Genomic DNA, 12,495 nt, shown 5'->3' with positions numbered 1-12,495 from the left:
ATTTGGGTTTCTATTTTTATATGCACTGATTGGAGAGTCCTTAATCTCTTTAAGAACTTTTTTTACTATAAACAAAGGAATATTTGTTTCCCAGTCTTCAAACATATTACTCTGTTTCTTTTCTGGATGGACCAGTTCACTAGATTACTGGTATTTTGAGACCATTTATCTAAAGAAGATTGTTCCACAATCAGACTTCTGCTTGCCTAGTACACAAATTATTGAACAGGAATTGAGAGAATTTTGGGGGGTAAATGAAGCTTGCTGTAGTAGAAGGTAATGAACTTGAAATCAAAAGACTTATTTTTGTGTTTTAATTCCACCATTTACTACTTTTATTATAACTATGAGCAAGATTTTCAGCCTCTCTGAACTTCCATATCCTAATTAGGATATCTTATTGAATGTTGGTCAAGGATTAGATGAAATCCTACATATGAGATGTGTTTTTTGTTTTTTGGTAACTGTAAATGCTATATAAACAATTATATGGTATTTTGAAGCTATGATATTCTTTGTATTACTTGGTATTGTTAGTACACTATTAACTTAAATAATAGATCATTATATTAAAAAGATAGCACTTTCCATTTTTATTCATAAATGTTGTTATATATGAGATTGTTATAATGTTCTGTAACAAGAGTAAAACTATAATCACTATTCAAATGGAGCAATGTAAAAATGAGTTATGAAATGTCTCTTGTATTTTGTCAATCCTTTTTCATTATTCCAAGCATAACAATCAATAATTAGCCACACTTGAAAGTTATCCTTTAAATCTAATGGCGGTTTATGTGTGTTTTTTTTCCCCTTCTCTCTTTGGAAGATATTCTATCAAAGACCTTTTGAACCATGCCTTCTTCCAGGAGGAAACAGGGGTACGGGTAGAATTAGCAGAAGAAGATGATGGAGAAAAGATAGCCATTAAGTTATGGCTACGTATTGAAGATATTAAGAAATTGAAGGGAAAATACAAAGACAATGAAGCTATTGAGTTTTCCTTTGATTTGGACAGAGATGTGCCAGAAGATGTTGCTCAAGAAATGGTAAATTATCACTAATCAGCCATTTAAAAATTGATGCAGATTTATATATATTGACATTATTGAGCAAAAAAGCAGTTTGTGAAGCAGTGTATATGGCATATCACATTGATATAAAATTGTGTTGATTAAATGGCCCCCAAATTATTTTTGAGGAAAAGATATATAGACTTAGATAGGTATAGATGGATGGATCTAATAGAATAGAATATGAGTATGGAAATAAAGAAACTAGAATACATGCTGAAGTAATTTTGAGAGTTTAATGTTGAATGACTTCTAGTTTGTATTAAGCATATTTAGTGAGAATAAGAAGTTATCCCTTCTAAATATTGATACATTCGCCTTTGACTAGTCATCTGTATAAACCCTATAAATAGATCATAAATTGTTTTTACTTTTAAGGGAGTTTTTAAGATAAATTATTTACATAGCCTTTGGTGAATTATTTTTTGAAGTATTGTAAAAGATCACTTCAAAAAGGAGACACTTCACCAATTTTAGGCTTGCCATAATGCCTAAAAATAGTCATTTACTATGTAAAGGTACTTATAGAATTTATAAGAACCATTTAATAATAGTTGCCTAAGTATGAAAGAGATACTTTTGTGAATTTTTTCATACTGTTTGAAGTTTTTTTTGTTTTTTTAACCTTTACATATTTACCACAGTTGTTTTATCTGGTTAAGTGGTTGCCTAGTGAAAGAAAGTACAGGCAACACAGGTTACTAGTAATGGTATGTGTGAGTGGGAAATAGAGTGAATAGAATCTAATGGGACTTAATTTGGTTTAAAAACTTTGGTTTTAGGTTTCTCGTTGTTTTGTTGTTGTAAGAAGTGAAAGTATATTCACCTCTCGAGTTTCTACAAAGATCTTGGCACCCACCCATGAGTATCTATAAAAATGGTGGGAAAATGCATAATGTTAGACCAGTAATTTCACAGTTTGGTTAAGATCAAGTCTTAGAGAGCTCTTTCCTCTCCTTCTCTACTTTTCTCCCAAAAGGGTCTTTTTTGTTTTATATTTGGTTTGTTTACTTTTGATAACTTACTGCTTCCTAATGCACATTTTTATCCTATAGGTAGAGTCTGGGTATGTCTGTGAAGGTGATCACAAGACCATGGCGAAGGCCATCAAAGATAGAGTGTCATTAATTAAGAGAAAACGGGAGCAGCGGCAGTTGGTGCGAGAGGAGCAAGAAAAAAGAAAACAGGAAGAAAGCAGTTTCAAACAGCAAGTAGAACAACAATCAAGTGCTTCCCAGACAGGAATCAAGCAGCTCCCCTCTGCTAGCACTGGCATACCTACTGCCTCTACCACTTCAGCTTCAGTTTCTACACAAGTAGAACCTGAAGAACCTGAGGCAGACCAACATCAACAACTACAGTACCAACAACCCAGTATATCTGTGTTATGTAAGTATTTGGGGGAATGGGCAACTATGCTAAGGATACTCCTAATTGACTTCAATAGAGGGCTAAATTATTTTGTTTTACTGTAATGGGGGAACTATCTTTTCTGATTCTAGATTTATATTGAGGTCCCGTTACTTCCTATGGATGCAGAGTTGTATCGTCCATCTCTAAGAGTACTTTAATAGCCACCCCATACTTGTTAGGGCCCATATCTGGATGATACCATTTTCTCTGCCTCTCCCCTCTAGCCTCTGTTGTTTTTTAAATTTTTTTTTATTTAATTTAAATTCTTTATTGTTTAAAATATTACATGTCTCCTTTTCCCCCTATTGATCTCTCCCCAGCTGCTCCCACACCCCAGCACATGCCCTCATCCCCTACTCTCTGTGTCCATTGGTTATGCTTATATGCATGCAAGTCCTTTGGTTGATCTGTTACCCCCTCCCCTGCCTTCCCTCTGAGATTAGATGGTCTGTTCGATGATTCTATGTCTCTGGATCTATTTTGGTTCATCAGTTTATATTGTTCATTATATTCCACAAATGAGTGAGATTATGTGATATTTATCTTTCTTCGATTGGCTTATTTCACTTAGCATAATGCTCTCCAGGTCCATGACTTTTTATCTTCTTATTAATGATGTTGCACTGGCCTCTTAGTTTTGAATTATGAATGTAGCATATAATAAGTTTGAAATGGTTGTTATCTACCTTTTTCTATTCTTATGTTCATGACTAATAGAAAAGAAGGATGGGGCAGTGAGGAAATGTGAAAAGGATATGATTTTATAGGTTCCTTCATCTTGGAAATTCCAATTTATAGATTTCTACTTTTCACAATTCCTTAAAATGAAATCCTGTATAATAAAAGGCTAATATGCAAATGGACCAAACAGCGGAACAACCGGTTGCTATAATGTGCACTGACCACCAGGGGGCAGACGCTTAACGCGGGAGCTGCCCCCTGGTGGTCAGTGAGCTCCCACAGAGCCTCTCCCACCTCCTCGGATGTCCGACTGCTGGTTTAGGCCCCCTCCAGGGAGCAGGCCTAAGCCATCAGTCAGACATCCCCCAAGGGCTCCCAGATTGCCAGAGAGCGCAGGCTGGACTGAGGGACACACACACACACACATACACACACACACACACACACACACACACACACACGTGCACACGTGCACAAATTTCATGCATCGGGCATCTAGGGTAATTAATAATGAAAAATGAACAAGTTTATGTTAGCTACTTATAATTTAAGAGCTAAATTACATTAAACCCATTAATCTGGTTTAGCTCTTAACAAAGCTGAATAATGTATAAATTGGAAACTAATGAGACTGCTAGAAGTTAATAGAACGACCTGCTTAATACTAAGAACCCACTGATCTCCAAATTCAGGACTTTGAAAGTTATGTCAAACTTAAGGCTAACAACATTCCATTTAATTCCTTTATTTGTAAGATAATAAGAGTCTGTGATAGCCAGGGATTTTTTTTAAGACATTAAAACTTTTTTTTCATATGGATTTCTCATTTAAACATAGAAATATACTTAGTAAATTAACTAGTATTCATTATTTATTTAGTTCAGGTCTGTGCAAAGAAAAAAACTATTTGATCCTAAAGACAACCTCCATTTTATGATTTGTCTCTCTGTTTTTCTCCTTCAGCTGATGGGACTGTTGACAGTGGTCAGGGATCTTCTGTCTTCACAGAATCTCGAGTGAGCAGCCAACAGACAGTTTCATATGGTTCCCAACATGAGCAGGCACATTCTACTGGCACAGTCCCAGGGCACACAGCTTCTGTTGTCCAAGCACAATCTCAGCCCCATGGGGTATATCCACCCTCAAGTATGGTAAGTAACAGCATAAGAGAGTGTAAACCTGTAATGAGAGCCAACAGATAATGTGTTAAATTTAAATTATTTCTTATATCCAAGTAATAGCATGAGTCTGAAGTAGAAAATATAAATGGGGTATTTCTGAAAGAAATAGGTTTATTATTGAGTGTATTAAGAGTAGTTCAGGCAGGGCAGGGAATACACACATACACATATGGAAAGTTCAGCCATGTACAAGATTTAGGCTGTTCTGCCTTTGATTAAAGACAATGATAATGTTCTCTTTAGCACTTTAGAGTTGAAACTGTTCAGAGCAGCATAAATTGGATATACAAATGTTTGGGGGTTGGGGGGTGAGGAGAATTTTTCAAAAGCTTACTTATTAAAAGAATTACTATGTATTTTCTGTAAGTATTTTTATTGTATAAAACACAGGTAAGACCTTCAGACCATTATAGAATGCTGCATGTGAGTACTCTAGAGTGAAAGAATCCTTTATTTGTATGACCATTTAATTTAGCGCTTGTGTTTAATCATTAGTTGCTATGTATGTTCCTCCTTAAGTCTGTGTTGGACACAAGTTCCTTCCTTATTATATGTTCATGTGCTGTTTCCCTTTATTTGGTATCTGTTTCTTACTGATTTATTTTTAGAATCAACTTATGGAGATTATTTCCTAAAATGTTTTATACATTTATATATACATACATACACAGACACATATATACACATTATTACCCCATGTTTTACATTAGCCACTTTTGCTTCTCATAATATTAAGGTAGACCATCAGATAATATCCCATTTCTTTTGATGATCTTCTGTGAAGTCTTAAGAGGTAAATAAAATGTACCATCTGGCTCAGGAAGGAAATGGAGAATAACTGGTCATTATATAACACTTGTTTAGTGAAATCTTTAGACAGGTAGATTTTCCCTTTCTCAGAAAGCTTTTAATCTGAATTTTGTGGAACTCTTGCTCTTCAATAAATGAAAATCTTTCTCTGTTAAGAAAATACTTCTGCTTGCTCTTGTCTTTTATCCTACAGCTTGGGATAAAAGGTGTTTACTTCAGAGTCCATTTATCAGGCCTTCAGTGGCTAGGTCTCAAGATGAATGGCCACAGTAACATAAAGAAAACTACTAATATACTTATATTTTAACAATCTACTTTTCTGACCTTTAAGGTAATTAGGTAGGTTAGAAAAACTTTATAAAGAGTGTATAGATGTATTTCTGTGATCTGGCAAATATTATTTGGCAGAATTTCTTGTCAGTTTCTACTCTTGTTATAATTGACTTTTTTCTGGATCATCACACTAGACATTTTGAAAACTATTTTTAATTTTTCGGCTTCATTCATTCATTACAGGGCTGTGGACATTGGTTCCCTTCTTTAGAAAAGAAAATGGGGTGATCATTTATGAAGATTTTAACTATTTGAGCCACAAACATAGTTATATTTATTGATGTGCTAAAAGCAGGCTGCTAATAACATTCTTGCCTTTTAATGACGGAGGTATCATGAAATTATTATATATGGAGGACTTAATAAATTTTTATAATTTTGTTCTTATTCAAGAAAGATTTTATTGAAACTTATAACAATATATAAATTATATGTAGAATTTAGAAATTAAAAGAGAAACAAGGGTGAAGAAAAATAGAACCAGGAATGAAATACATAATCATACAATAGTACTTATATACTTGCTGCTGGCAGGCCATAAATTTGGCTCATAGCATTCTATGCAGCCAATTTTAGGAGAAAAAATGTAATTAGTTGCAGTTTACAATATCTGAAAGGAAATAAAAATCTTGCTCAGGACAGTCTTCCAGTATTAGATGTACTGTTTTGTAGCTGTATTATAACCTTTGTGTTAAGGTGCCTTAAACTTTGTAAACCTAAATTGAATCTCTGATGTACCTGGAAAAAATTTTAAAGTTAATTTTTAAAGATTCACATTTAAGATATTTTCCATTGACTAATATAAATACACAATATTTCCTGTATCTATTGTGAATTACTACTAGAATTAATACTAGAAAGATAAATGCTTTTCCTGGTAGAAAATGACATTTTAAATTGCCTTTACAGATAAAGATAGGCAAGCGAAATAAATAAAATACTGTGAGCCAATAACTTTTTTAATCTGATGCCTACTCAAATAGAATTGAGAAACCTTTCCTGAGGCTTCCAATGCTCCTGCAAAGTAATCCAGACTTAAAATCTTCTATATCTTGTAACGTGCATTCAACTAATAGAATTCATTCTTGTTTAATCTTTAGAAGTTTGCAGAAACTACAAGCCAATATTCATTGTTTACCCTGTATGTTCTGCTACCTCAGTCACTCATTCTTATTCATACAATCATAATAATTCATGTTATTTTAGAATACTTAGGAAGATAAGTGATCATTATCATGGTTGTTCATTAAAAAAACCTGTACTTGACCAACAGAGTAGAGAGAATAAATATGATCAGCCAGGTGTGCTTTCTGGAATTATATCTCTCCAAAAAAAATTGGCTTTGTGGAATTGGGGGGAAAGAATGTTTCTTTATGTCAGCCTTGCCCTGTTATCATTGTACATTCGGTTATTTTGTTTTCAAAGTACTGTGTTTTTCATGTGTGTGTTTGTTTTCTGTTTAGCCTCGTCGTGGCCGTAGCATGTCGGTTTGTGTTCCCCATCTTTCTGCTGTTCCCTCTCTGTCCCGCATCTCTCCCAGTGCTCCTTCCACCCCACCACCAGTGCAGTCTGCACCTCTTTCTCCTTCCCTCCTTCGGACTGCCCCTGAGGAAACTTTTGCCGAAAAGCTTTGTAAAGCATTGGAGAGTGTCCTGCCTATGCACTCTGCCTCTCAGCGCAAGCACCGACGCTCCAGCCTGCCTTCCCTCTTTGTCAGTACTGTATGTAACCATAAAATTCCTGACAAATGAAAATTTATTACCAATGAATACATCCAGGCATCAAGAATTTTCATAAAAATTAAAGAACAGGACTGAACTTAGTATTACGATATGCTTTAGGATACCAGTTCTGTAGAAATATTTTTTGTTATAAGGTTTTATGGGGGAAAAAATGCAAGGAGGTAATGAGAGAGAATGCTTATAACACCCTTGACACATATCAGTGTGTGCACAATAAAATTTAGCTTTTTAAAAATATTCTCCTATCCCCCACTGACCTATACAAATCCTTGCATTTTCATATCCTAGTAAAGAGTATGTGTATTTTAAACTCATTGTTGGCTTAATCAAAGGCAAATTTTCTCTTTATCAAATAATACCCAAACATGTTTTCTCCTCACTTTATTCTAGAGTTGCTAATGAAACTGGATGCATCTATTTTTTCCCCATAGTCAGTGAATAATAATTGAAGAGTGAAAGTTGATTTTAATTTCTTAGCTGTTTGAAACGATGTGTCAGCAAACAAAAAGGACACGTAATGTTCCCTCATGAAAGTTTTTTTTCTTAGATTGATTAAGGTGGAATCTTGACTCTAATGAATACATTAGTCACATATATAGTACATATGATTTTCTTTGGCCCATCTATGTCTATAAAAGATCTGTCTTTTAAAGTTTTAAACACTGTGGGACCTTGCTGTTGTTTTTCCAGATAGAGAATATAGTTAATATTCTGATCTAGCAATGCCCAAATCTTCAGATTTTTACCTATGAGAGTGATACAGCTTTTGAATACTAATAGAAACCCTCTTTTAGATGTTGTGAAAAAATAACAAAGAGCTATTTTGCTAACTTGATAGGGGTTTCCCTATTGAAAAAATGAAACCGTTCTATTTTAAAAAATGAGCCTATGAAAGTGAATTATTACAGTGTGCACTGTTTGCACTTGGCAAGGGCAAGGTAGGATTCTAAAGTTAGAGTTTTAAATCCAGAACTGCTTCTTTGACCCCAAAAAGTACTGTTGTATCAAGTCAGCTGTTATTTATATTCTTTCCTACTGATTTGAACACCAAATTATTCAACCCTTAACTAGGACCAGAAAAGTAGACATTTAGTAATTTGGCATCTGTCACATGTTTCATATAGTAAAATTAACTGTATCTGGTTTAGGATAGACCAGAAAAAAGACATTACTGTCACTAGTCAAGTTGTGTATATTTTACTATCCACCAAAAATCTCTTCTGATTTCTAGTTAGAAGACATACAATTACTTGATAAGAAAATAACACTGAAGCCTCTAACAGGAGAGGATAATAAAAATATAGAATATAGGTAGACTTTGTACAGTAGCTTAAATTAAAATGCATTCCTTATATTATAAAAATTGTTGGGTTTATTGTTTTCCCTTAACTCTTTCTTTACTGATGTAATTTATATTAAGTATTAAGAGTAATCATGTTAATTGTAGGTAAAAGTAAAATAATCACTTAGAAAGTTAAATTCTTTTGAGAAAGGAAATTTGTGGAAAAGCAGCTTTTATCTGAGGCAATGAGTCCTACAAAATAATTACCTCGACCCTGGATGTATTTAATGGATTTTCACTATGCACATAATTTCTACAAGTATTGTTATTTCTTTATTAATTATAAATTTGGTGTAACCATTTCATAGGGTTACACAGAGCTATCCAGTTGTGCATGTCAAATGTAATTTCACATATGAATGTATGAATTACTTGTCTTATTCATGTTGATACAGCCTCAGTCCATGGTGCATCCGTGTGGGGGGACCCCAACATACCCAGAATCACAGATATTTTTCCCAACTATCCATGAACGTCCAGTTTCTTTTTCACCACCTCCCACCTGTCCACCGAAGGTGGCCATTTCCCAGCGGCGTAAGAGCACCTCCTTCCTGGAAGCCCAAACTCACCACTTCCAACCCCTGCTGAGGACTGTTGGCCAAAATCTTCTTCCACCTGGTGGCAGCCCAGCTAACTGGACACCAGAGGCCGTAGTTATGCTGGGTACTACAGCCAGTAGAATAACTGGAGAGCCATGTGAGATACCGGTCAATCCTTTGTTTGAACCACCTCAAGTTTACAGTGACTGTAGACCTGGACTAGTACTTTCAGAAGAAGCTCACTGTTTTTTTCCTCAGGAAGCATTGTATCTAGCTGGGGTACAGTACCAGGCCCAGGTTGCAGAACAGTGTGAGGGTATTCCATACAACTCACCAGTACTGTCAAGTCCTATGAAACAGATACCTGAACAGAAGCCAGTACAAGGGGGCCCTACCTCAAGTTCTGTCTTTGAATTTCCATCTGGACAGGCTTTCTTGGTAGGACACCTTCAGAATTTAAGATTAGATTCTGGACTGAGTCCAGGATCTCCCCTCTCTAGTATTTCTGCACCTATCAGTACAGATGCTACACGTTTGAAATTTCACCCTGTCTTTGTTCCTCATTCTGCGCCTGCTGTGTTAACTCATAACAATGAGAGCAGAAGCAATTGTGTATTTGAATTTCATGTTCACATTCCAAGCTCCTCTTCAGGAGAAGGAGGGGGAGTTTTACCTCAGCGTGCTTACCAAAATCGACAGGTTGCAATGGACTTGAATCAGGAAGAATCACCTCCTCAATCAGTTGGATTACATGGCCGCCTGCAGCCTGTGACTGAAGAACAGCATAATTATGCCCCAGAGTTGACCGTTTCTGTGATAGAGCCTATCGGACAGAACTGGCCAATAGGAAGCCCAGAATATTCCAGTGATTCCTCACAAATTACTTCTTCAGACCCCAGTGATTTTCAATCACCTCCCCCTACAGGGGGAACAGCTGCAGCTTTTGGCTCTGACGTCTCACTACCCTTTATCCGTCTGCCTCAGACAGTGTTACAAGAATCCCCACTTTTCTTCTGTTTCCCCCAAGGAACCACACCTCAGCAGGTCTTATCTGCCTCATATTCTTCAGGAGGATCTGCACTCCGTCCACAGGTTATAGGAAAACTTCCACTATTTTAAACTACCCTACTATGCATCATTACATTTAAATTTTCTATCCCTCCTTTCCATTTATGAGGAATATTATTTAATTTAATTATTATTGAATTTCTTCATTTGGGGGTATTATAAACTATTTGTATTTAAGACCAAAATATGAGAGAGAAGCTGCCTAATTTACTTATAATATATGCAAACCTAGAAAAAGAACATAAACACTAGAATTTTAGTTGGTTATCAATTACTTCTATCCATAGATAGCATATTTAAAACTAGTAGTAAAAAAGTAGATGTCTATATTGTGATGTTGACTCAACATTAATTATTTATAAATACTAATGTGAAGTATTTCTCCCTATAAATAAGCATGGCTAGTTTAAAAAAAAATCTTTTTTTACGTAGAATTAACAATACACAGAATTTTCATTAGTGTGGAAGGATTTTAAAAGACAGAAAGGAAACATCTTAAGAATTTAACAAAATGAAGATGCCTTTTTAAAAAGGTATCAATCAAACAAGTCACTGTATATGTCCAAATAAAATGTTAATCCATAAAGTTAACTAATTCTAATTTGTAGCAACTAAGTTAGAATCTAGTGTGGGTGGCGGGGTGTTTTAAAATTTGTTTTAAGAACTTGTGATATATGTTGCAAGCTAAGGAACATTACATATCTCAGGCCTTGGTGTTTTCATCAACAAATATACATTTTGTTATTTATGTTTATGAGTTTATGCACTCTTGCAAATAAAGACCAAGTAATGGCCATAATAGAATTCAAGAAGTGGATTTAGTATTAGCTATTTTACACATTTTGATACATTTTATCAAATTTATAAGTCTTATTAAGATCTATGTAGAAGATTATGCAATTATATATTTAAGACATAGTTTGGATCTTTTAAATATTCCACTCTTTTATAAAAAACTGTATGTTCTCCTTTGTACTTTCTTCCTATGTGGGCATAAACAACCCTGAAAGTGTACCTAAAGTATCACTTACTTAGAATAGTACCAAGAATCAAAAAGATCCAGAAACTTGAAAATTATACTGCATGGGTATGCAGTACACTTATAAGATTACACTAGTTAGTTGTCAGTCTGTACTATAAATCTTAATGCACTGCCAGCCATTTTTCTTTAAACTTCCAAAATAAAATTTCAAATATCACGTAGTTAATTTACAGGCATATTGCAGAAACAATGAATGTGTATAGTGGTTAAGATGTAGTGACATGTTATATCCAAGGAACCTTCAAAGAAACCTCTTGTAAAGCCCCACATTCTGTTATTTTAACTTAGACTTTTGTAGGTCAGGTTTTCTCAAATTCAACACTATTGATGTTTTACTTTGGATAATTGTTTGTTTGGGGTAGCTGTTCTGCACAATGTAGGATGTTTAACAGCAACCTTGGCGTCTTCCCAGTAGATGCCAGTAGAATCAACCAAAAATGTCTCCAGATACTGCCAAATGTCCCCTGAGGTGAGGGCAAAATTGCCCCTGCTTAAGAAATAATACTGTAAGCAATTTATGATAATAGATTTTTTTTTAACATTTTTCATAAAAGTCACCATGACACTACAAGAAATAGCAAAAGGAACCAAATTAGCATTATCAAATACTCTTCTTTTCTTTCATTGTTCACTTATAGAGGGGTATTTTTACATTGATATTCTTATTACTTTTTTCCTAATTATTGTCATTAACAATTGTAATAGGAATCTTACATTTTTTAGCTAAAATTATAGCCTGAGCAGAAGTGGTTAGGTTTTAACTATCAGTGGTTTTTGCATAGGATCAGAGTATGTTCTTCTCTTAACCTTTTCTTACAAAAGATTCCCCACCAGTCTCTTCCATATATACTTTATCAAGTTAATGTTTCATCTTACTCAAGCAAACTCTCAGGAGCTTAACATTTAATTGCCAAAGGCTAACTTCTCTGTACATTTACTTCAGGGATTTTCTAATTTAGTGTATTTACTTTTTTTCTCTAGGCACAGGGGCAGAGCCAGGGTCAGCCATCCTCAAGTATTGTAACAGGCGTTTCATCTTCCCAACCCATACAACATTCTCAGCAGGTGAGAACAATTCATTGCTACATTTTATGGATTAGCAGAAGCCAATACACTGTTTTACATCTTTCTTGAATTAAATTTCTGATGTAAATGGCCTACTGAGTTTTTGAAAGGAAAATCAAGAGACATATCTCATATTCAGTAACTGGTTTGGCTCAGTGGATAGAGCGTCAGCCTGTGGACTGAAGGGTCCTAGGTTCGATTCCAGG

General features: G+C 34.9%; 1 protein-coding gene across 3 annotated transcripts in view; it reads left to right on the top strand.

The window, feature by feature from the left end:
* WNK1 (WNK lysine deficient protein kinase 1) overlaps nucleotides 1-12,495 on the top strand; it is a 137,927-nt gene that overhangs the window by 88,204 nt on the left and 37,228 nt on the right. For 2 of the 3 annotated variants that reach the window (XM_008153340.3, XM_008153341.3), the window contains exons 6-9: nucleotides 830-1,049; nucleotides 2,129-2,462; nucleotides 4,131-4,318; nucleotides 12,206-12,289. In XM_008153340.3, coding sequence (XP_008151562.2) covers nucleotides 830-1,049; nucleotides 2,129-2,462; nucleotides 4,131-4,318; nucleotides 12,206-12,289 — 826 coding nt within the window. Of the gene's footprint in view, nucleotides 1-829; nucleotides 1,050-2,128; nucleotides 2,463-4,130; nucleotides 4,319-4,738; nucleotides 4,772-6,954; nucleotides 7,204-8,970; nucleotides 10,207-12,205; nucleotides 12,290-12,495 lie in introns of all 3 variants that reach the window. The other variant, XM_054718764.1, reaches the window with a different exon arrangement.

The sequence above is a fragment of the Eptesicus fuscus genome, chromosome 7 (assembly GCF_027574615.1).
Source record: "Eptesicus fuscus isolate TK198812 chromosome 7, DD_ASM_mEF_20220401, whole genome shotgun sequence".
In the NCBI taxonomy this organism is placed as follows: Eukaryota; Metazoa; Chordata; class Mammalia; order Chiroptera; family Vespertilionidae; genus Eptesicus; species Eptesicus fuscus.
The sequence above is the reverse complement of the archived record's forward strand: the minus strand, read 5'-3'. Positions and strand labels throughout refer to the sequence as shown.